The sequence below is a fragment of the Pan troglodytes genome, chromosome 4, assembly GCF_028858775.2.
Source record: "Pan troglodytes isolate AG18354 chromosome 4, NHGRI_mPanTro3-v2.0_pri, whole genome shotgun sequence".
NCBI lineage: Eukaryota > Metazoa > Chordata > Mammalia > Primates > Hominidae > Pan > Pan troglodytes.
Window position 1 is genome coordinate 122,399,929 of NC_072402.2, and position 25,209 is coordinate 122,425,137.

At 42.5% G+C, this 25,209-nt stretch overlaps 1 protein-coding gene across 9 annotated transcripts in view; it reads right to left on the reverse strand.

The window, feature by feature from the left end:
• The window catches only part of ZNF608 (zinc finger protein 608), a 115,414-nt gene that overhangs the window by 11,822 nt on the left and 78,383 nt on the right, over positions 1-25,209 (reverse strand). For all 9 annotated transcript variants that reach the window (XM_016953710.4, XM_016953711.4, XM_016953708.4 and 6 more), the window contains 2 exons: positions 4,183-4,270; positions 1,252-3,706 (listed from right to left, as the gene is read on the reverse strand). In XM_016953710.4, coding sequence (XP_016809199.1) covers positions 1,252-3,706; positions 4,183-4,270 — 2,543 coding nt within the window. The remainder of the gene's footprint in view (positions 1-1,251; positions 3,707-4,182; positions 4,271-25,209) is intronic.

Genomic DNA, 25,209 nt, shown 5'->3' on the forward strand with positions numbered 1-25,209 from the left:
ATTCATGATATAAACCCACTGGGGATTCAGGTTCTCAGAGAACATGCAAAGTTGTGCCTAAGTAAATGTGTGTGTGTGGGTGGCGGTGGTGGGGGCTGGTGGTTCTTGCTCTAATGCACCAGGGATTATCTAAGCATGGGGGTGAGGGTGGGAGTGGGGATGTGCAGTGCTGGGAAATACCAGGATTAATGCTCACGGGGTTGCAGTGGGTCAGGACGTCTGAACCATGACAGAAGGTGCTAGTACATTTGTGGTTTCGTGGTGACCAATTTTCAGGTGTTCTCAAGCTGACTGACCCATGGGGCTCTGGGACAGCTGTTGAGGCCTGCCACCCAAACCTCCTCACCCTCCTCACAAACATTCAGCACTGAGCTCTGAGTTTTGGGGTACTTAATATAGGGAGTAAGACTGAAATCTAGGCATCTCTGACCCCATGTGAAAGAAATTTGGGCCCCAAATTCTATTAAAAAGATTAATGGGAAATGTGAATTCAGGGACCCAGTTTTTATTATCTTCAAAGAAGATGCTAGTAGAAATTTGAAAATGGAAAATAAATATTTCAGAGATAAGACTCAGAATCTCAGAGTTAGAAGAGAATTCAGCAGCCCCATTGTGGAATGCCCTCGCCTTGGACTAAGAAATTAAGGGATCCTGGCCAGGCGCGGTGGCTCACGCCTGTAATCCCAGCACTTTGGGAGGCCAGGGTGGGCGGATCATGAGGTCAGGAGATCGAGACCATCTCGCTAACACGGTGAAACCCCGTCTCTACTAAAAATACAAAAAATTAGCCGGGCATGGTGGCACGTGCCTGTAGTCCCAGCTACTCAGGAGGCTGACGCAGGAGAATCGCTTGAACGGAGGCGGAGGTTGCAGAGAGCCAAGATTGCACCACTGCACTCCAGCCTGGGTGACAGAGCGAGATTCCGTCTCAAAAAAATTTAAAAATTTAAAAAAAGAAATTAATGGACCTCATCAGAGTCACAGAGCAAGTTAGTGGCCTGAAACACAAATCTGCAAGGCACCCGTCCACAGTTCCTTTTACTATACACCATGACAAGAAAATACTGATAATGTACATTTTAGAGCTACATAGTAACTCCTGAGAATCTTAAGATATTTTTCAAGAGCAGAGGAAAAAACTAATATGGGTTTCTTTCCTGTGTCAGAAGTCTAACCAGATCAAGCCCAGACATGTATAATACAAGTCTCAGACTGCTCTCTCCCTGTTGGGGCCACGCTCCACAATCTTACTTGTTTAAATCTCGAGGTTGGGTCTACACCTGTCTGCTTCATAGAGTCCATGACAGACTTCATTTCTACAGCCTCCTTAATAAGCTGGTGGTTTTCCATCTGCTTAGCTTTGAAGCTGTCGGCCTGAAGCTGCTGCTGGTGATTGGAGAGAAGCTGCGATTTACCTGTCTCCTCAGTTTTATTAGGCACTGATGGCCCTAGTTTAGAATGGTTTTTGTTAGGCTCCGGAGTAGAGGGAGCTTTTGAGATTGTGGCCGATGGCATATTTTTCTGTTTAGTTTCCTCCTTGCCCAGCTCTTTCAAGGGGAGCTCACTTTTCCTTTCACAGTCTCCTCTCCCAGTCTGGGCCATTTTCTGCTCTGCCAGCCTCTGGTCCTCATAGTACTTCTCATACTGCTGTCTATAGGCAGGGCTGGTGGCCATCAGAGACTTCTGGTCCATATAGAGCCCATATGCATACTGGCCATAATAAAGTGACTGAGCCAGGGCAGGATGTCTTTGTGTGATCACCGACTGGTGCTGAGGCTGTAAGGATGCAGAATTGTGGTCCACTTTCTTAGAATCTAACTGCTCTGCCTTGTCTTTCTTTTCAGCATCTTCCTCAGACTCCTTCTTGATCTTCATTCCCTGCGTGCTCCCACTATTTCCAGCTGCAGGGGCACTGACCTGCCCAGGGTGCATGTAACTTGGAGAATAATAAGGATCATAGCTGTGGTAATAGGGAGAATGGGACTCTTTCAGTTGAGATGATTGTGCTGTAGTTGAAGAGTGCCCTTTTACAACACTGTCCTTACTAGAAATAATATCTGATGGGGAACTGGCCTTTGATCTCATACCCTCCGACCTGCTGTCAGAACCACCATCGTCAGCAGCATCGGATATGTCTGAATAGGCCGGGCTGCTTGTCTTTGCAGCTGAACTCTCTGCCCCATTCTGGGTCAACACATGCAGAGGTGCCATTGGTGCCTGCCCGTTCACCAAAGTGCTGCATTCCATCCTCGAGGCGCTCCCTATGGAAGGGCTGGGAGCGTTATCTGTGAAAGTGTAAACCTTATCGGCCTCAGCTTTGATGCTGGCCATGCGGCTCTCCTGAGACTCCGACAGTCCATTTGCCAGCCCTTCATTCTTGTTGAGATGATCCTTTAAAAAATGCCCAGGTAAATCTTTGCTGGCCCCCTTGGAGTCCTCTAGTTTCCCCAGCTTGGCATCCATTTTTGGGCTTCCCGTCTCTTTCCCTTCTTTGTCCTTTAGCTTTCGCTTCTCCTTTTTCTTTTTGTCTTTGAGTGACACCAGAGCTGGGTTCACGGTGATGGGCTCTCCCATAATCGTGGGCTTTGGTTGAATGGGTTTTAACGGAGGACTCTTTGGTGTAGCCTGAACAACAGTTGTTGTGAGGGAGGGCAGTCCGGGTATTGTCCCAGTGGTGGTCGTTGTAAAGGTTGCAGTGGGTATAGCGATTAGCTGCGGGGGAGTGGGGGCTGGGGCAGGGGCAATGGGCCGGGCACTTTTCAGTTTAGAGAGGTTTTTGTCCATTTTGCAGTTGTTAGCTTTTTTGCCCTTTTCTTTATCTCCTAAATTTTTCTTGTCAATTAATCCTTCTGCTTCCAGTTTAGGCATCTCAGCAGCCAAACTGCCGTCTGCAGCCGAGCAACTGTCTAACGCAGCCGTCATGTTGGAGATTACTGGAAGGTTGTTCAGTTCATTGTTAAGGCCCTTCTTTTTGCCAGAATTCTTCCCAGCTTTAGCACCAATAATGGAACCTGGGCCATTGCTCATCAGCTCTCTCTTTCCCTTTGGGGTCCCAGGTGGGTTTCCAGCACCAGGGGATGCCGGTGCCTTCAACTGGTCATAAGCAGATACACTTGTGCTTGGCTCACTGCATTCAAGTGCCACATTACTCAATGCTTCCTCACAGTCCGAGATCTTGTCCTCACTGTCAGGCTCGAACTCCAGCTTGTTTTCTGGGTCTAAGTGTGCATGAGCCTGGTGGTACCTCAGGCCGTTAATGTGCTTGTACTTTTTGTTGCAGTTTGGGTGGGGACAGTCGATTAACACTGGAGAAGAGCAGCCTTGGTCCAAAAAAGTAGTCTCTGGTTTCCCTTGAGGGGTAGTGGGAGTGCTTCTGGAATTTGTGCGGACACGCTTTCCAGGCTTATTGTCCTCAGAGCTGGAGTTCAGGTCCAGCTCCATTGGAGGCTTGTTTTTCCTTTTGTTGGTGGAGGAAGGGCTGGCTTTGATATCCTCAGCAGCACAATTTGGGGGTGTCCTTCGTCCGCTGGCATTGAGGCTGCCCCGCCTCCCTTTCCCATTGGCCCCCCCTCTGTTCTTATTCTGCAGCCCTCTGGACTCTGTGAAGCTGGCCTCGGAGCCCGGGGCAGCAGCAGCAGACCTTGCTCTCTTCCCTCTGCCCCGGCCCCCTCTCATCTCCAGGTCACTTGTCGGTGACTCACAAAACCTATGGAAGCAAGTAACAGATGTGAAAATGAGCATCCCCAAAAGAGCCAGGTGAAATCACAAAGTACACAATGCAGTAAAGAGGAGTCAACACTCCAGTAGCTTCAGGGCTGGGCCCAGTCAAGGAAAAGACTGACAATTTCCAACACCTGCAAAAGAACAGGCGACCAAAGGCTTATATTCTTCCTCAGAAAAACCAAAGAAAAACAGCTCAAGTAGCTAGCTTCCAATCCAGTTCAAATTCCCACTTTGAGAAAAAATGAAAACAAAGACAGGAGAGAAGGGGTGGGGAGCAGAGATCTTCTGATAGAAAAGAAATTTAGCATCTGCATTTTACTGCGTTCAATCCTAAATTGCTCATTTCTCCTTTGCCTGGTTTCAATTACAGGCACACTTTTATGTATTATGAATCTCTCTCTACAGTTTCCCTGCAAAGAGAGGATGGGGAAGGAGAGAAATAAAAGGCCCTGTTCATACCTGGGAGGGGCCCAGTCGTGCTTGGTGCAGTCCAGTAGGGTTCCCACGTACGTTTTGTTCCTCCACGTGACATTGACCACTAGGACACCTGCAGGAGGCAGGGGATGAAAAAGGATCATAGTTACCACTGATTACTGTTATTTCCAGTTCACTTATTATTTCTTTCTCTTTTTTTTGCCAGCAAAGTTCTATTCTCATTTGCTTTTAAAAGCTGTGGTTTGCATTCTTCCTCTTTCTGGTTTCAGTGACCTCAAGTTAAAACCCACAGGAAATAATGTGTGTTGTGCATTCGTGCGCGTGCGCATGTGGTACAAAGGAGTGAGACTGTGTGTGAGAGTGTAATCAAGATACTGCTGACAGAAGGAAATGGTTTTTGCCATGTCCTGCTGTAAAACAGCAACACTCACCTCTTAATTTTTCTATTATTACACATAATTGCTTTCGTTTGGCAAGCAGCCAATATAAACTAGCGCCAGTTACCAGTGCTTAAACCAGAGGGTGACTGAAAGGAATCGGTTTTGTTTCCAATTCAACAATATAAAATGATGGTGATTTTTATTAAGAAAAAATAATTATGCAGGTGCATAAAAATAGGCATAGACAGGAGAGTGGGGACTCAAGAGTCCAGATAGCAGACAATCAACTACGATTTCACTTCCCTAATCCTCCCCTCTTTGACTTTGTGAGACAGTAATCAGCCTGGGTACCGTATCTGTTTCAGTGTTTGGTTTTGTTTCTTATTAAGGACTCCTAAAATAGCCCTCTTAAGAAAATAAATGTGCACAATAGATTTACTCTTGGGGTTATCTTTGGAATCAACTTTGGTAAGCATTTGCCTCAGAGGATTAGAAAAGAAATCTCAAAACTAACACACTCGTTTCCTGCAAGCCATTCTGCTTTTTCCAACTGCTTTTCAGACAGACAATTTAATTTAGCACTGCATCTGTGAATTACTAAACTTAAGTGTGCTTAGTATACCAAATGCCACAGAGAAAATATAATATCCTCTTTATTTCTGAGAGGACAAATGCCAAATTACAAAAATCACTTCTTTAAAGCATATTTTAATAGAACCTTGATTTTGAGACATACATAAATTATTAGGGTAAAGAAATAAAATATTTAACTGAGCCTTTGTTTTCTTTTCTGCATCTACCCCTACTCTTTCTTGGAAGCACCAGAAGACATTAGTCAAAATCTGTTTCTAGCTAGTTTGCTCACTTGCATTACCATTGCCATTGTGAATTTTACAGAAAACCTGTACTGGGCTCCTTTACAGTAAGGGAAACCTCACAAGGTAAGACTCATTTCCTTGGGAAGCTTTTAACGGCAGGTAAAATATTTCAATGGTTGGGACTCAAGTAATGGAGAACGATTTCTTTCCAAAGTCTCAAAAGGAGATTTTAAAATTGTTTCCCATATGGTCTATGTTGCTATGACTTAGGCAACAGCTGAATTATTTACTCTGTGTTAATTCAGTGTACTGTAGCAATAGGCTAGCAGGGGAAAGGCTAGGATGGAGCAAAGCAAGTATTTCCTCAAATCATAGCTGATTCCAATGAAATTCCCTCAGGAAATTTTTTTAAAACCATTGTGTATAAAATTTCCTATTGCGATGAGAATCCATGGTAATTAGGCATTTGGTCAAAATCTGCACAAGACAGAACAATTGGAGGAAAGGATTCTTTATGAACACATCCCTTCAGGAAAGGGGAGGGGGTGGGAGAGGAGGCGAAGGGGAAGACTGAGCTGGTTTTCTCATCATCTTCTCTCTGGGGCACTGTGTGTGGTGTCAAAGACCTTTGCAGCTGCTTAAAATTCTTTAGCATGTCAGCTATATTTACAGTGCAGGAATATATGTGTATTGCCAGAAGGTTACTGCATTTTAGCTTTAGATCCAATAGGCTGAATCACTGCGTTCCAGAGTCCCTGATGTAGCACAAATGTATAATTAAAATTGCTTGAAAGGAAACATGAAAGAAACAACAAACCTTCCATTCTTGCAGTAATAAAATTAAAAACAGGAAAAGTCTGCACAGACACTTAACATTTGTCTGCAGTGAAAGGCTTTTGTTACTGCTTTTCCCCTAAGGGTTTCGCGTTTCCAGAGAACGCTGGCCGCGGATTGGCCGGCGCCCGCTGCGAGCACTCGCGTCTGATTGGCTGGGCCGAGGCGGCCGCCCGGAGCACAGAGGCAGCGGTCGGGTAGAGGCGAGCGTGGCGGAGGCAAAGGGACGCAGCCCCCACGGCGCGCTGGCCGTGCGGGGCTAGAGGGCCGCCTGCGCTGCTCGGCTCCCTCGGTGCACGCGGGACACAGGCTCATTCGCACTAACGAGCCCGGCCGTGCAGTGAAAGCTTCGGTCTGCGTGACCGTGCTGCGCTCCCCCCACCACGCGGCTCCACACAACACGCCGGCCCACGCAGAACCCTCAGAACGAAATTCACCGTCTCAATACAGGCTCACGGGAAACCTGGAGTCGGAAAAAAGGAAAGGACCCAGGGCAGGCAATTAATCACTGGTTATCTGGGGCCACAGGTTGAAGCTGTCACAAAGGCTAATCTGCAGTTGCAACTTCCTCACTGTAAAATTATTCACATCTCCTGCTGCTCTTTCTGGAAGCCACACAAGCAGACCTCTTATCGAAGTACAAGTGATGCCGTTGTTATTTGCACTCGGAAGGAATCAAGTCCTGGAAAGAAAAATCCATTTTCAACCTCAAAGGGCCTAAATAAGTAACCCTTATTTTTCCAGAAGCACTCCGTATTTAAAATGCTCAAAACAAATGCTTTACACCCAAGGAGATTTTGAACAGTCTCCATCAAGCAGTGCTAATTAAATATGTGTGCTTGTGTCTTTCTTTATATGTACGAGCCGCTTCACAATGCCACAGAGTGTTTAAATCTGCCCACAATTCACATCCGAATATATACAGGCACATGTTTACACAGCCAAATCTGCCACTCTATATTGGAATGAAGGCTTAAGGAATGTTTCTCATATAAACTACACAGTGTACTGTTTCTTCGTAAGAAGGTCTATGTTTAGACAACACCCCATTGTGAAGGGCCAAGTATAAAGGCGGTGTTTAAGTTCTAAAACATGTAAATGATTTATCATTTTGCTGAAATCTCAAAATCTTGAACATTTTATAACCCACAGTCACATAAAGCAGACTACACTTACTGAAGGCATAAATGCCCATGATGAAAATTAGTTCTTTAAAAGTGCAAATTTGTATTTTATAAATCTGGGCATAAAGTTCTATTTCTCACATGTAAATTGGAAATAAGTGTACATTTATTCCAGAAGGATTAGTTTCTTTTCATGCACATTTATTCAAACATCTAGCCAGTGAGCTAGGTGTTGGGGACGTTCTATACAGGTACTTTTCATCTTTATATTCAAGTATTCTACCAGGTTTATTATTCTTCCCTTTCCACCCATGGACTGGGCGTGGCCTTTGTCAGAGAGCTAATGCCCTGTAACATTTTATCTGAGGCTTATTACTAATAAAGAATACAGCTGAAGAGTACAATGGATGGTTTGAGAGTGTGCTGACCACACACAGGTTTCTTCTTTGTACTGTTAACACTTTGTCTAAGATGCTGCCCCCAAAGGCCTATTACCTACAGAACATTTAATAAGAACAAGGTCTTTATTATATAACCTGAGCCTGTTACTTCCTCAAGCCAAAAAAGCCTGAGACCTCATAAGGATTTCAGTCAGTGTTCTGTTATGTCCTTTGTAAAGGGTTTCCAGGAAGATGTCAAGCCCAACAAACACTTATTGTGTGTGTCTACAGGGTACACATTAGGTGCCTATTTAGTGCTATGGAATCAACCACGTTTTACTTGGAGCTCCATCCAAACTCTGTACTTCAAGAGTCTGTGCATGAAAAGAACAGAACAGACACAGGCATACACTGTGATGCACAAGTGGAAGTATAGTTTTGTCTATTACCTGCATTTTTACAGTAGGCCCCTTATGCTATCACGTCAGGCTAGACCCTGGATTTCATGTTCATGGTGCCCCCACCTAGACCAGTGGATCCTAACCCTGCCCCCATCTGACTGGACCAGTGATGGGCACCTGGAGCAAAGGCAGCCAGCCCAACAGGGACTTATGTTGGGAATCTGAATGAGAAATATGGAAGTTCCAAAGAATTGGCAATAGGAGTAGAAGCCTAAAGCTTGCAAGATAGTAAGAGGTGTAAAGAACCATGATGGGCCAAAGTTCCAAGGGTGCAATAGCTATAAGACCAGGAAGCCAACTGCACTGTTGGTGCAACACCCTCAGGACTTTGTGTGCGTGTGTGTGTGTCCTTTTTCTCTCCAGCTTCATCACTGATAGAAGATTTCACCAGCACTCCCCCAGGATTGCCTATTTTCCAGCCATCTTGTTAAAAAGTTGTTCCTTGTGTTAAACTAAATTTGTCTTTGAATACCTTGGTCCTGGCTGAGCCTCCTGATACCCTGCAGATGCAGTCCACCCATCATCCACTCAACAGCCTTTCATCCACGCAAGGATAATGACCATGTTGGCATTCTCCCCACCTCCTGCTCACTGTCTTTTTCCTATTTTTTTTAATGAGATGGGCTCTCAGTATGTTGCCCAGGGTGGTCTTGAACTCCTGGCCTCAAGCAATCCTCCCCCGTCGGCCTCCCAAAATGCTGGGATTACAGTGTGACCCACCACACCCAGCCTCTATCTCTTCTTTACTCTCCAGCCTAGACAAGTTTCTTCAACCGTTCTTCATGTTACATTTTTAATTCCCCTAAAAGAAACCTTGAAGATGCCTTAGTCTAAATCCCTAGGGAAAGTTAAAGTTCCTAATGAATTAGAAGCAAATGGAGACAAATGCAAAGGTTCTCACTTCTGTGAATCCTTGCCCTAGACACACACATACCAGGCACACCGCCAAAAGACAGCCATTCTCTCCTGGATCCCCACAGCACTGCATACACAGTTCTTGCCCTGATGGAAACGTACGAGCCATGTTTCCCTCCCCTTTCTGAGCTCACAACTAGACTCCTTCTCAGCCTCCCTATCAGTCTGATGCAGCCATGTGACTGAGTCCTACGGAAAGCAAGTGAGAGAACTGATGAATGTGGGCCACTTCCAGGCCTGGCCCATAAGAACCTCTCATCCCTTTCTGTCTGGCTGCAATGGAAATGGCTATTGTGATCTCGAAGGCCTCAGGATGAAGGTGGCAGTCTCCTTCATCTGGGACCCTGAATGACAAGGAGAACTTCCCAAGTCTGAACTTGAGGCTATTTGTCCTACCGTAATACATGGCCCCCATAATATTTTACTCTGCTCGTATACACAGTATGCCTAACTCTTCCAACTAGTTGACACTCCTTGAAAATAGGAGCAGTGTCTGCACCCACAACCCCTGGCAGCACAGTGGCTACCTAATAGTGAGAATTCATTAAACACCTAGGAACTAACTACACGAGGACTGAGGAGAGAGAGAGTCTAGACTGAATCCTACTCAGTGACTTCCTTTTATTACTACCATACTTTTTCAATAAGCATAATCTCCCACTAGTTTTATAGATGATAGACATTCTCTGTGGAGAGGCTTTGCTCCCAAGATGTTATAAATGTGGTTTATGAATTGTTATTTCTGGTATTTGTGAAGCTGTTTCCTCAAGAACGGGGCAAATGCCTGATTTCCCTGTGGATTGACATAATTCTGTTTGTATTGAGTTTAAAGACTGCTTCAGAGTCTTTAAAGTGCCTCATCCCCGGGACAGAAGTCTTTGCCAAGCATCGCAAATGCTGAGTTTGGAATCAGACAGAAGTTTTTTTGAACTCTCTCAGACTACCACATCTGGATGCATTTGATGTGCATCCAAGCAGAAAACAGAAACCTCATTCGAATAACACCAAATGGTAACCCATTCATGCCATATGCCTTTAAAAAAAGAAAGTTTACACATTTCTTTCCTTTTATATATTTTTTTCTAGTGAAACATTGGTGACAAAATGTCACAATATGCTGATTTCATGAGTACAGGATAAAATTCATATATTTCAGATATCATATTACCCTACATTTTTACACAATGTGACTATTGTGCAAGGTATGATTTATCACCATTTCTTTGTTCAGGACTCCCTCCCCCCATTATTATGTTGTCGTCACTCTGTGGTATTCAATACTGGTACTTTGTAAAAGCTGAATCTTGTATAGCATAAGCTTCGCTGTTCCAGCCTCGGAGCTTATAACCTTCAGACAGATCCTTCTTCAAATATAATTATTTGGGAAAATTTAAAATGTACAACTAAGGTTGCTCATAAAATACCTGCCAGCCAAAAATCAGAGGGACTTTCCCATTACCTGTGCCAAGTATATATAGAGCATAGGACAGGAAAAGTAAGTGTTGTCACATGACCATAAAATGCAGTATGTTTTTTTTTTAAAGAGCCCTACCGCTGGGCTGAATGTTTGAAGAGTCACTTTAACCACATCCTGTAATCAAACCATCTGGAACACAGTGCTGCGATTAGTCACCCTGAACATAGGGCTTTATCTGAACAAATAGCGTATGGCAATGGAGCTTGGGAGATAGGGCAGTACTAACAAAAGGAAGTGTAATGAAACACTTTATGCCCTAGTGTGCCACCACCCCAGTCATAAACCCCAGAGACACACTGCTCTGGTGTTAATGTACTACTTTATGAAAGCACAGTGAGCTTAAAGATTAAAGGACTGAAGGGCTAAAAATTGCTGGTTTGGATAGATCTTCTCTGTCAGCGGCTGGAATATGTTGGCATCACTCTATCTGTGTTAATTATAACCTCTCAGATGACAGTTGAGCATTCCTATTAGGGTTTGGTGTTATTTTCAGGGCATTAGGAACAGGGTTTGTTTATGGGAGGGTAGTTACGATTCTTGGTTTGCCAGAGGTTAATCTGAACACAGACTTTTTTTTGGTTCATCTAAACCCAATCCACATATAACGACAACAAAAAATGAAACCTTAAGCAATAACAAAAGCAATGGAAAAATGCTGTTCTACTCTGCATTTTAAAACATGATAGTCTTTCTTACTTGACTGTACTTATCTCTTTCAAAAGTACATTTGGTCATTGGTATACAATCTATGGAAATCCTTTTTTAAAAAAAAAATCTGAAAGGATTTTCCCCCTAAATACACAGAATAAGCCCTAAACACACACACACACACACACACACACACACACACACACACACACACACACAGCTAAAGAAACCTTGTTTCCCCATGGGCCTTATGGTTTAATACACAAAAGAACACAGAGCCACTTCCATCACTGTCACCTCCCCCGCAGCCTTTGTTCTGAGGCCTGATGAGCTGTATTGATTTGGGAAAATCATTGAGCTTCTTTGGAAAACTAGACTCTCGCTTATTCACTGCCATCTATTTCTTTCCCATGAAGACAGGTGGTCAATATCCAGCTGACTGGTCAGCTAAAAGAAGCCCTAGCTGCTTTTTTCTTGCTTCCCTAGTAACATTATCCTTCCCCACTTCTAGAAGATACAATGGCCTGTTAAGGAGTCTTGTGAGTAAGAAGAGGGAGCACAAATAAGACTTTTATAAGGCACCACCAGTAACACTAAGATGCTGTCCCATATGTTCACATGGGAGGCTGCACCACACATATAGATGGTGACAATATTTTCACTGACCAAGTTTAAGCATCAGTGAAAACTTACAGGGCCCAAGATATAACATGAAAAAAAATACTAAATCAAAACAGATCATTAGAGGCCAGGTGCAGTGGCTCACGCCTGTAATCCCTGCACTTTGGGAAGCCGAGGCGGGCGGCGCACTAGGTCAGGAGATCGAGACCATCCTGCCCAACACAGTGAAACCCAGTCTCTACTAAAAAATAAAAAAATAAAAAAATAAAAAATAGCCGGGCCTGGTGGTGGGCACCTGTAGTCCCAGCTACTCGGGAAGCGGAGGCAGGTGAATGGCGTGAACCCGGGAGGCAGAGCTTATAGTGACCTGAGATCGCGCCACTGCACTCCAGCCTGGGCGACAGAGCGAGACTCCATCTCAAAAAAACAAACAAAAACAGATCATTAGAGATCAATTAATGTTTACTGTGGAAAGACATGCTTTACTTCTTTTAAATAATCAAAACATATGTTCTACCAAGCAAGTGTCCTAGTTATAAAATGTCATAGGTGTAATTTAGACATTTTAAGTAACAAAGACCATCATAAAAAAAAAATCACATGGAGATCTTTAGAAAGTAATTTTTAATCAGGAATTTTGATCAGTAACAAAAATATTTGCTTTTAAGTTAGGCAAACATACATATCCTAAAGCAATATTGCCCTTGATGACTTGAGGCCAGCTTTAAAATAAAATAAAATATATGTACTGCACCATTCATATACAATATGTACCCCTTATTGTGTAGACCGTTCCTCTAGTAGTTTCTGCTAAGGTTCCTGGAGTCCCTACTTTGGGGACAGGCAGGCAGAACAGGTTTCAGGTGATAGTGTTGGGGGAGGAGGGAAGAAGACAAGTCCCCTGAGCTTGCTTCAGCAAGGTCAGCAAGTCAGACATTTAACTGGGATGCATCAAAAGCCACCCCCTGTACCCCAAAAGGGATAGCCTTCATGCTGTGGTCCCTCAGCGCTCAGTCAACACACAGCAGGATGCAAGGGACAAAGGAGGACAGGAATATAGAATCAAATAAAAAAATACAGTCTTCTGAGACAGACATTTGGAGCAATTCAAATGCATAAACTGAATATGTACATGTATAGAGTGTGTGTCTGTATACATTTGTACCAAGGGGTTTTATTTCTTGTCTTTGATTAAACTTCCTAGTAAGTAGCTGCCTCCTTTGAGGCTTAGTGCCACCAAACTAAGCAACAGCATCAGTCTGATTTCTAATGCCAAGTTTGAAACTTAATTTTTCTCCTGCTCCTTGTCAGGCACCACTGGTTGGTCTGAAATCTGGTGAGTTTGGATGATGATTTCTAGTGTGGGGCAGGTTTCTCAAACCCTCTCCTTTTTTAAAGCCAAATTTCCTCATTAGAGTAGCAGGATGCTTTCTCCTTCTCTTCCTCTTCCCTCTCTTTGTGGGAAGACAAAGGTTCAGTGCCCACTGTAACAGAATTGACTCCCCTCCCCAATCCAGTCTCACAAGCTTGTATCATTAGCTTGTTAGGACATATTTTTCTTCTTTTAAATAAAAGTGTTAAAAAGTTTGGGAAAGGTATTTTGTAATTATTGAACTAGGCCTACTATGAGCCATAATAATGACACAGATCTTGTGGTATTACCTCCTAATGGTCATTCCTTTCCTAAGAGTGTTATTTTAGAAGACAGCTATTACAAGTGGCCCTGGGCACATAGCACAGGGCCAGGGTCTGTCAAAATGAGAGGGAAACAGCTTTCACTTACTCCCACTGTCAGACTCAGGATGTCACTGAAGATAAGCCACTGAAAGAATGCAGCCATTCAAATCATTGGTCCCAGTCCTTTCCTGCACTTAATATTAATTACAGGATTTTTTTTTTTAAGTTAACAACTCAGATACCCAAGCTCTCCACGATGCCATTACTTCGACTAGAAAAAAACAGGTAAAGAGAACAGCAAGCCAGACAAAAATAAATCATCCTTCAGGCAAAAACTCCCCCTCCATGCCACTCACCAAAAAACGAGTACTCTAGGACTAAAAGGGCGTAGAAGGGTGTAAAATGCTCTGAATTTGAGAAGTCATTAACAGCTATCTGCCACTTCCGTATTTTCTGTATCTGGCAGCATAGTCTGTTTCTTGCCCAATTCTTCCCCAGTGGCAGGAGCAAAGGAAGAAGGAGCAGGCAGGAAGGCAAAGTAATTACCAAGATGAATGAAACTGAAAGATGCAAAGGAAATAAAATGTAAGAATGAAAAATCTCATGCCTTGTGGGGAGGGATAGGCAAGGAAAAGGGAATAGGAGCTATTGTCTTCCTAACTCCTCTCATCACCTAGTTTTCCTCACAAACCCACCACCTCTTGTAGATCAGTAGGTCATGGGTGATTAGCAGAGTTCCAGGTTTAAATGCTATTGAATTACTTGTCAAAATATGTGTAATACAACTATAGATTATAGGACTGTATCTTAAAGTAATTTCTTACCATCCCCAGTCCTTGAGCTGTAAGGAGACAGTGGGAACCAATTGACAATTATGCTCCACATCAAAAAGCTGCTACTGATCCATGTGTCTCACTGGGATTGAAGAGCCAGGCTTCCTATAAATTATGATGCTTTATTTAAAGTCAGAGCGCTTATTTGCTTTTGTGCCAGCTCTGGGCCCTTTTCATCTCTAGCTATACCGGGCCCAGGAGAGCATACATTCCTACCGCTCTGCTGGCCACCAGCTGTGTCCTCTGTAAATCATAAAACCTCTGAACAAGCTATTCTTTACAAAGGCCAACAACATTTACTGGAGATGATCACTCTGCTATTATTCCATTCACTGAAATTTAAAATAGCAATTTACAACAGCAGCCGAAAACAGAAGAACTGCCTCTCTTAACTGTGTGTGTGTGTGTGTGTGTGTGTGTGTGTGTGTGTGTGTGTGAGAGAGAATGGGAGAGATCTGCATGTATATGGCACACAAAGGGGTACATTTTGTGTGTCACCAAAAAGCCACCATCTTTGCAAATCTAGAAAGGAAACAAGGAATATGAATGTCAGAGAAACCAGACTCAGTTTCACCTTTGGCGGCAGGGTGAATGAGGCTTAAGTTGTTGGTGAACCTCCCTGTTCTTCCTGGAGGTGGCCATGCCCTGCAGGCAGTGTGGGAAGTAGTTCCCACATTCTGGTAGAGAAGCCACAGCATGTGGCTCAGGTTCAGAATGCAATAGGGAAAGCTGAAAGGATGAACTCTAATCAAGTTTAGTCTGCAGTCATTTTTGAGGAGTAGGAAGGAAGAAAGAATAAACAGTGGCCATCAAATGGAGCACCCTAAGCACCTGAAAGCATGTCTCTGGAGACAGAGGCAGACTCACCTGTTCACAACCAGCTTTGTAGCTGCTTCATCTTGAGCTAACCTAAACCTACCTGAGCCTCAGTTTCCTCATCTATAAAATGTGGGTAATATGAATATTAAATAAGATGTGATTTATGTAAAGTATTTAACATGAGCACTGGCATAAAGAAGCCACTCAGCATATGTACTATGGTGTCCTCATCTTTTAAACTCTCCTGTAACTCACCCAGGTCATAAGCTGAAGAATGGAAGGAGATGCCAAAATGCTATGAATTCCACACTCAGAAATGGAGCTGGCAGCAAGCCCTCCCGCATTCCTCCCAGGTGAAGCAAACTCAGTTATGCGCATCCACACTAATTATCCCACATTGCTGGTGACCAGGCTTACTATAAATGTGGCCTATCTATCTTTTAGAATCTTAAGGGCTGCAAATTCCAACCTGAGGGACTTCTTTTATTATTTCTATACCCACCACCAATTTCAACCGATATAAAAGTTTTCTTTCCTAACCCATCCATTGTTTAAAGCAAACATTTCCTCTGACTACTCAATAGTAAAGGCAACTGAGAAATGCAGTTCTAAATCACTGAAGCCTCATCTCTGGACTATTTCAGGGTAAGAAAACCTCATTTCATGTTTTCAGGAACAGCTAACTGAATGCCTGACATTTGTCTAAATTACAAAAGCCAAAATTAAAGCTCCCCAGTACCGTGACAACAGAAATGAGACTCTGCAGCAAGGCTCTGGGGATGCAGATGGACGGAGCAGGTTAAACATGAACTCATCTTTCCAATTCCCATCTGGACCCACCAGTTTTCTTGACAGCACTCAGAGGCTGCCTTCCCACCCTCCCCCATTCCACATTCCAAAGTTCTTATCTTTCAGGGAAGAAAAAAAAAAAAAAAGCCCCACAGAGTTACAAGTATTTCAATAACGTGCTTAGAGACCAGCTCTTTTCTGTAAACAAGCCTAATGAAGTGTGACTAATAGTGCTCTCCTCCAGCACAGGGAAGGTAAAAGGGCCTTTGTTAGCACTTACTGGAGCAAAGTCTTCATTTTGCTGGAGCAGAACAAAACTTAGCTGGTTATTGATTGACCAGCCTGCTCGGTGTCACTGCTTTACTGTCTATTTCTATATACTCTGTGTGTAAATACGTGTGTTTACACAGACACTGAGATCGTCTGTATACACACAGTCACACACAGCCAGCTAACTGTTCTCTGCAAACAGGATGAAGTGTTCAAGGCATCTAACTGAAATCTAATTCCTCTCCGATATTTGTATCTCTTCTAGTCCTTGATATCACCTAACATTTCTCTCCATGTTGTCAGTATCATGAACCTCAATTTCAAAGCCTGTAAACCAACCCTCCCCATAGACACTTAATAGTTTCCGAAGTCACTCTGATTTAACCTGACCTGGTTATTACATTCTAGAGGTGATTTTGTTTTTTCATGAATTCAAAATTGCTGCTGTTTCCTTTCCCCATTTCACTGATCAATTCTGAAACTCCTGAAATTTGCCTCCAAATGTTAACTGCTAAATAAATATTTCATGATGACTTAAATTGTCTTCTTCAATTAACATTTGTCTTAAGTATTATTAATATACACAGCAGCGATGTTAGCAGGAAGATCTGAAGTTGGCTTTGACTTCTTTCTTGGATGACTGAGGAATTCAAGTCAAAACCTGCTTTCCTTGCGAATCTGAGCACAAATTTCCGTATAAATTATTGACTGCACTTTGGCCTCATCTGAAACATTAGCCCCACAGGCTGATAAGTTCTGACCCCAGGTGGCACATCAGCCCTCTCAGAAGAGGCAGGAACATTAGTGCTTCGCACTGGGGACTAAGGCGTGTGAGCCAATCAATCATACTCTCTGACAGCTTTTACTGCCTCTGTGCATTAGGCCCAAGTCAACCTCCAAGACTCCTATTGTTCGCATTATTCTCTTATTCTCTGGTCTGATGAAGTTAGGGTTAAGTCCAAGGCTTTAGCGAGAGAAAGGCTATTGTTAGTAACTCAGTCTTTATTGACTCTGACCTGCAGGGCAGCCGACTTCAAGCCTTTTCCAGAAAGTAATGCACTGTTAATTGCTGCTCATCATCAGCGTGTGTTTTATACACCTCTCTTCACTGAAAGAAAACCTGACCAAATATTTCAGCATCCTCCCAGGTTGCCTTGTAATTCTCTCAAGAGTTACAGACACAGACACACACACACACACAGACACACACACTTCTGGACAAAAATCTGATTTGTACTCGCCACAGTCCCTGAACCAGTAAATCTAATACCAATGCAAACAGAATGTTTGGCTGGACAATGCTAACACTTGAGGGTTGCCACCTGGAACAATAAATAAATGTTTTCATGGCAAATATCTGTGGGGATTAGTATATAGGTCAGGAAAATGCCTGATGGAAGAATGAGGTAGAAACCTATTATTTCCTTCTGATGTCCTTTGCTTAAAATAACTAAAGATCTTTTTCAGTGGAAACTGGTAGCTCTATTTGTGAGCAGCCAGCAACAGACTGGATAGCCTCAGGGTGAAGAGTACAGCATTCCATTCAGGCTTCCTTTGAAGAAATTCAGCACTCTAAAGGGGTGGCAGAATTATTGGTCCAAAGGCTTTCCGGTTTTCTTTGAAAGAGAAAACAGGCAGCCCATTATCTCTTCTTACCCAAACAGGCCTCTCAGGGGAGACAGGAGGGAAAGGCGAGTGGTGTGGCCGTAGAAGGTACACACCAGAGCGTCCAGGTCTGTTGCTCACTGCAGTGGGGACCCAGACCTGGCCTACCACACAGCACGCACAAAACCTGCCCCACCCCCCAAAACCTTGCTGTTCAAAGTGGTAAACGACAGGCTAGAATGTGAATGCTTCAAGTGAGAAAGCACATGTTGACATTTTGGAAATCAAATTTCTTGGGTTCAGGGAAAAAGCACAAAAACCAAATGGTTTGGTTTTATACACAGCTTTTGATTGAGAAATTTTCAGCCACAAAAGACTTTGACATTTAACCAAAGTATTATGCTATTAATACTTTATTTAGTACATCTCAGCATATGAATTCGTATATATGAATTAGTGCACACTGTCCCAAACCGGTGAGCAGAAAGCCATTTTAAATTCTGTTCCATTTGTGTGCTAGATAATGGATTGACTCCAAGATATGTGAAAGTAATACTAAATTTGATAAGCTTTCCAAAAAGGTACGGTTAGGAGAACAATGCTTTCTGTCTTGATAAAGTCTCCTGGTGTGGCCGATTACATTTTCTGGTGCCATTCAGTTCTACTTAATTTTAATATTAGAGAGAATTAGATCAAGGAAACCTAAAATTTGCAATTAACCTTTTCCCTTTAAATTGTAGTCCTGTATCTGTAGCTTAAATTTTTAACAAATCCTTAATTTTTAACAAAGAAGAATGCAACATCATAGCACATTAAGCTCATAAATACGATGGGCTAACAGGGCCAAAACATATTTTGTAAAGCATTCAAAACTTGCTTTGTCGTCCTATTTCTTGCAGCCTAGAAATAAGTTAGGAAACAATTCAGAGGAAAAAAACCAAAATATTCAAGTAGCTGCTGAAAAAAGACACACTACAAATTTTAAGTCTTGAGTTAATAAAGATGGAAACTGCAGGAGGTCAAAATTGAAATCACTAAAAATTGTAAGCCTATGGACAAACTGAACTCAGGATTTGCTCACTGAATCTTGGTAAAGTTGAAGTTGGGGCTTCCTCTGAAGCTTAAAAGAAGGCAATTCAAAACTAATAAAATAAGCATTATTTTACACACTAGGCAGTTAACATTTTTGTTATTGTCCCCAGGGGATAAAGACAGAAAATAAATATTAGGAACATTGATTGAGTGCTTTGCTATGTGTAGGTCGCAAGAATAAGTGTTTTTATACAGCTTATCTCATTCATTCCTCAGAGCCTGTGTGTCAGGTTCTTTTATTATTGCTATTTTACTGATGAGCAAAGTAACTCTTGGAAAGCTTAACTGGCTGACTTGCCCCAGGTCAAAAAGTCAGAGATTTGGAGCACAGGCAGTCTGACTTCTGATACCATACTTTTAAATGCACTGTATAAGTTTACATAAACTTATTTATAAATAATACAGTGTCATGAAGGAATGGTGCATGTATGGATGGGGACCCACAAGGCTAAGGTCATCTTGATGATGATAGTGGTATGTTGGAGGCATGTGCTGCAGGTGGCAAGCATCTCTTCTCAATACCATGTTCAAGGCCGGGCGCAGTGGCTCATGCCTGTAATCCCAGCACTTTGGGAGGCCAAGGTGGATGGATCACGAGGTCAGGAGTTTGAGACAAGCCTGGCCAACATAGTGAAACCCCGTCTCTACTAAAAATACAAAAAGTTAGCTGGGCTTGGTGGTGGGTGCCTGTAATCCCAGCTACTCAGGAGGCTGAGGTAGGAGAATGGCTTAAACCCGGGAGGCGGAGGTTGCAGTGAGATGAGATTGTGCCATTGCACTCCAGCCTGGGCAACAGAGCGAGACTCCGTCTCCCCCCCCCCAAAAAAAAAATACCATGTTCAGTGACATCACACTGGAAACTTGAAACTGACCACGGTGGTGATATAATCACCAAAGAAAACAGCAAATGTTACAAATCAGGGCTCTCTCCCTGCAACTCCCACCACAGAGCCAGCTGTTAAATACTTACTGGCACACCAATGGTTATAAATTTAATTTGCTGAACTGCCATGCTTCAATCACATGAAATATTAAAATAAAGTACAACAGAGCCAAAAGAGCTCCTGCATTATAAGTATGTTCCCCAGTCAAATATAAAAGTAAAAACTGGAAAGGTGAAAATTGTTCATCAGCTGCTTCTGATATCTCGTAAGTGAAGGAGCCTGTCTCAGTTGGTTCTTTCCTTTTTTAAAATAATCTGACGATATAGCTGTAAACAATTTGGTTTTATGTATTTCTATTTTTTTATTAGAAACTTTTGTGGAATAAGTAATCTCACAAGTCAAAGAAATCAGGAATCTTCCTGAGATTTCAGTAGCCATCCAGTTTTATTGGACAAAAAAGCAATTGATGAGGTACATTTGTCGCTCACCTGATGTAGAAGCTCTAAACACAGCCCATAACGTGCCCAGCCATGGCACATGGCAGATCCAGACTGTTGGCCTCTCCCACTACTCCTTGCAGTTTAATGAACAGTCATATCCAACAAATCTCCTCCCAATAGCCTGCCAGTGGTTATTCTCCCAGACTCTGGGCCCCAAAGAGGGATTTGTCATTGCTTAAAATAAATTTTACAGATGTAATAGATAAAGGCAATAAAGAAAACAGAGCTTTTATAAAACAAAGTTGACAGAGCAGAAAGCTATCTCTCCATAATGGGCACGTACATTTGTGCGTACTAGGTTGCTTGTGTGTACCAAAGGGAAATAGACAGTGAAGGTTAGGAGGCATGAAATGACAGCCTTCTTTGCCTTTCAGGGAACGTTAATTTTATTCACTGAACGTAAATCTTAAAGCCATAGTTTTCAACCTGCATGTGTGATCACCAGAAATTGATTTCAAAGGGATACAAAATTATTTAACGTGTTGCTTGGCAATGCAAATCCCAGGCTAGATAGTCAAGATTGTCAATAGTGGAAAATTCAGATGATGTTTCCTGTTGTGATCCTTGTTGGTACAGATTATTTTCATCTGCCTTTTGGTGAATGCGCCACTACTGGATGCAATCCATGTCCTCAAGTGGCCCATTGCTTCTAATAGGCACTTCCCTTGTACTAGCTGAAATACTAAAAGATAATTTTCTTTCCCAATGTGCTTTTGGGTACCTCATGCTCTCCAAATAATACAAATAGAGTAGTTTCTTTTAAAATGTCAGGTCTTTAGGCTACTAGAAATCATGTACCTGGCTCCTAATACAAGGGAAAGAAATGAAAAGAAAAAAACTTCAATTTTCTTGCCTTCATAATATAGCAAAGGCACATTCCGCTCCCCCAGCCCTGGAAGATTAGTAACTCAATGTGACTACTTTTATCACAACTCAAATATCAAAATACAAACTGGGTTTGCTCTGTGTGTGTGTGTGTGTGTGTGTGTGTGTGTGTGTGTTTCATCTGTTTAACAATTTATGGCCTTTAATGCTTAACCCTAGTTAATTAAATTAGCCTAATTTTATGTAAAGACATATTTTAAAATAGAAACTTGGCAAATATGTAGAAACCCCAGTATGCAAGCATATATTCTATAAAATAGAACATAAAATAATGAAAAAATTTAATAAAAATTGTCATTCTAAAAACACATGGTCACAGTAACCAACAATGTAGGTGCCTGGAATCAATATATGAGTAAATATGGCCAGTACAGATGCAGAAGGCATCCTCTGGAGCAGCAGATTACAGAGACGTAAATTTTCATCTACTTAATATAAATTAGCAATTCAATTCAAAGTAAAAATGAACTGCCTGATCCCTGAGTGCATGAAGTATTTAAGATCAGCTCTTCAAGATAACATCTACTTAGACTATATTCACAACCCCAGTCATTACATTAAAGAAATAAAGTTATTGGTATGGGTTTGGAAGTTAGGATGGCAGGAGGAATGGTGGGGGGCAAGAAATATCTTTTACAAAGCATTTATACATAAAGCACTGATCCCAACTACATGTGTTCCTATAGTTTAATTCCACCTGAACCCAGAGGAAAGCTGCTTCTGATAATCAGTGAAACTGGACTCCTGGGGACAGAGTGTTCATTCTGTGCAAGTCCTGCACTGCATTCATCCCCTGAACACAGCTTCCTCCCACCCCCACTGTCACCGTGGCTGGAAGAAAACAAGTGGCAACATCAACACCATTGTTGATAACTGTAAGAAGATCTACAAGTAGCAGGGTCTTCGATGTTGAAATTCCACATTATAGACAGCATGCTGGCATGCTAATGACAGACACCCCTGTCTCTGCCTAGAACAAATATTATAACACTGGGAATTGCACTTTTGTTTGTTTAATTTAACAAGTGCATATCGTGCTGACTATGTTAGGCACTATTCAAAATGTCTTCCAAATATTAACTCTTTTAATCCTCCTAACCACCCAAACAAGAGGTACTATATTATGGTACCTCTATCGTACAACCGAGGTACAAGGAAAGCAATAAGTAACTGCCCAACATCACATAGGCAGTAATCTGTGGAACTAGGAAATGGAACCCAGTTTGTGACAATTACCCAGTATTCCCATGTAGAAGACACTGGTGCAAAGAGAGTGAACAGAAGACTCCTGGCCCTCAACTCAAGGGGTTTGCCCCTTGCTCTAGTTGGTCACGTGCTAAATATACATGACAAGGTACGTGAATCACACAATAAGCTTCACCATATCACATCTAGAACTCGTATAAAATAAACACCAACAAACAAGCAACAAAGGCCAGGCATGGTGGCTCATGCCTGTAATACCAGAACTTTGGGAGGCCGAGGCAGGAGGATTCACTTGACCTCAGGGGTTTGAGACCAGCCTGAGCAACATATGGAGAACTTCTCTATGCTTAAAAAAAAAAAAAATACATATATATATACCGCAGGATGTAGTGGCTTGCGCCTATAGTTCCAGCTACTTACAAGGCTGAGACCAGAGGATCATTTGAGCCTTGAGGCGACTGAGGTTGCAGTGAGGTATGATAATGAGACCCTGTCTCAAAACAAAACAAAACACCACACAGAAAAAAAAAAAATCACGTAATTTTCAAGCACAAAAGAATCTTGGAGATCACTTATTCCATATTTGTCCTCCTTATCAAGAGGAAACTAGGGCCCAGAGAGGTTAAATGGCTAGTCCTGGGCCCTAAAACTAATTGGAACAGAGCCAAAAACAGAGCCCAAACCACACTTGGATCTCTAACTTTCTTCTCTTCCAGTGATCCTTTGCCTCCACACAGCAGCCTCTGGGGTAGGTGGCCATCAGGACACCAGTTGCCTGGCTCTCAGCACTTCTCCAGTGAGCATAATGTTCCTTTAACGCCCATCACACAGCTGGGAGGCCTGACCCATGCCCAGGAGCCTTTCGGGAATTTTGCCCCAGTAAGACTAACACAAAGCTAAGTGATTAGAGATTGCTTTGGAGAATTGGGGGTTTAAGACAAGACTTCCTTGAGGTCTGGGTAAAGAAGGGGCCAATGCACTAGGCAATAACCAAAGTCCTTCAGTTGGTGACACAGGAAGCAATTCATTTAATCAATCATTCAACCAATTCATTTAATCCTAAACTTCCTCATTAGCAAGACAGCCAAACCCAAATGTCTCAGATTTATGGCACATAAAGTAATTGAAGAGAAGGAACCAGAAGACTACCTATTGCAAAGGGCATACTGCTAAAATATAACCCATTTAGCACCATATTTAGTGCACTGAGAAGAAAAAAAAAATCGGATGGAGCAATAGTGACTTTACTGCCTCTGGTAAATATGACCATAGACTTCCTGGGATAGCACCTTCATAAGACAGGGACACGTGGCGGACAAGAATGAACCTACTGACTCAGCATCCCCCACCAAAATCACATTACAAAATAGAGTTTATCTAAACTTGCATTGCAAGCCTCTTGCTCTACTTGCTTCATTTTATCACAAGGCTTACATAGCCACTCTGGCTGAAAGGTGGGGGGCTGCATCCTCGGATGCACACTGTCTGTGCTTTCCACAATGGAAGAAGAGGTGTTCTCAGCATGGCATCAGCCACCACACGGCCTGCTCTCATGGAGATGGTTCAGCATCCAGGGACCTGACGGGAACAGTGGACAGCATACAATACAATACTCAAACCAAATGGGCTGTCCCTGCCAAGTGAACGCTATAGGCTGCAAGGCACTAGCTTATTCCAAATGTTAAGAATCAGGGTTCCATTTTTGAAGGAACTATAGCGTAGGTTTCAGAACCTGGGTCCCTGGTTCAAAAAAATCCATGAATCCCTTCTCCCAAACACACACAAACACAAACACACACACACACACACACACACACACACTCCTGGAGGATGGTATAGATGGGTTTCATACCTAGGCTTATCAGACTCCTGTGTTTTCCCAAAACTCGCCAGATGATAAAAATATACCTGAGTCCTTATTACAGATACTAATCCCTAGCTCTCCCCTAAGGATCCAAGGTGATTCTTATCAGAGCCACTAGGCTAACAGACTTTAAAGAAAAATGTACATCATACAAACTAAGATATACATAAACTGTGTTGAGTTTTCCCAGGAAAGAAATGGGGAATGATAATTTTGATTAATTACTTTCCAGTATTTTGGGGACTGGGTTGCAGGTGGGAGTAGGATATATTTGACTATTCCTTTAGAAGTCACTAAGGAGCCTGGAACAAGGCTGAGAGCTTTTTATCTGCCTGAGTCCTATGACAGGAGTATTAATACAACAGCTTTACTTGGTTTAAAGAAAGAATTATTTTACCACCCACACTAATCTCTTCTGGCAAGAGGCAGAATTCTGCTGTGGCTACTCACAAAAGATGACGGAGCCCAGCAATCCTTTCTTCACAGAGATAGAGGGGAATTTGGGACTTTTCAAAATATTAATATAATCTCACTTATTAAGATAAAATGATGTACTAAATAAAGCACTGGAAATTTTCACAAGTGCAGCTATCCTTTTTCTTTTTTCTTTTTTTTTTAATGGAAAGGCTCTATAAGAGTGCCCATTTTCACATCATAGCCTAAAATATGAACGTCTTGATATGCTATGTAAATGTGTGCTATTTTACCAGAAGTCAAATAACTGGACGAGTCACCACAAAAGATAAAATAAATTGTAGCTAAGAGAAAAAACTAATAGCAAGGCTCGCTTCTTCCTTGCCATAGGCATGGATCCTCTGCCAAGGATGCCTATGTATGATGGTGAGTGTGCCTGAGGGTAACTCCTAACTCCACCTAATCACCCTACTTTAGAATCAGTTAACCAGTACACTTTTCATTAAGTTTATCAAAGGCCCTTTCTTTTCTTTTAAAACTATAAGAGACAGAGAC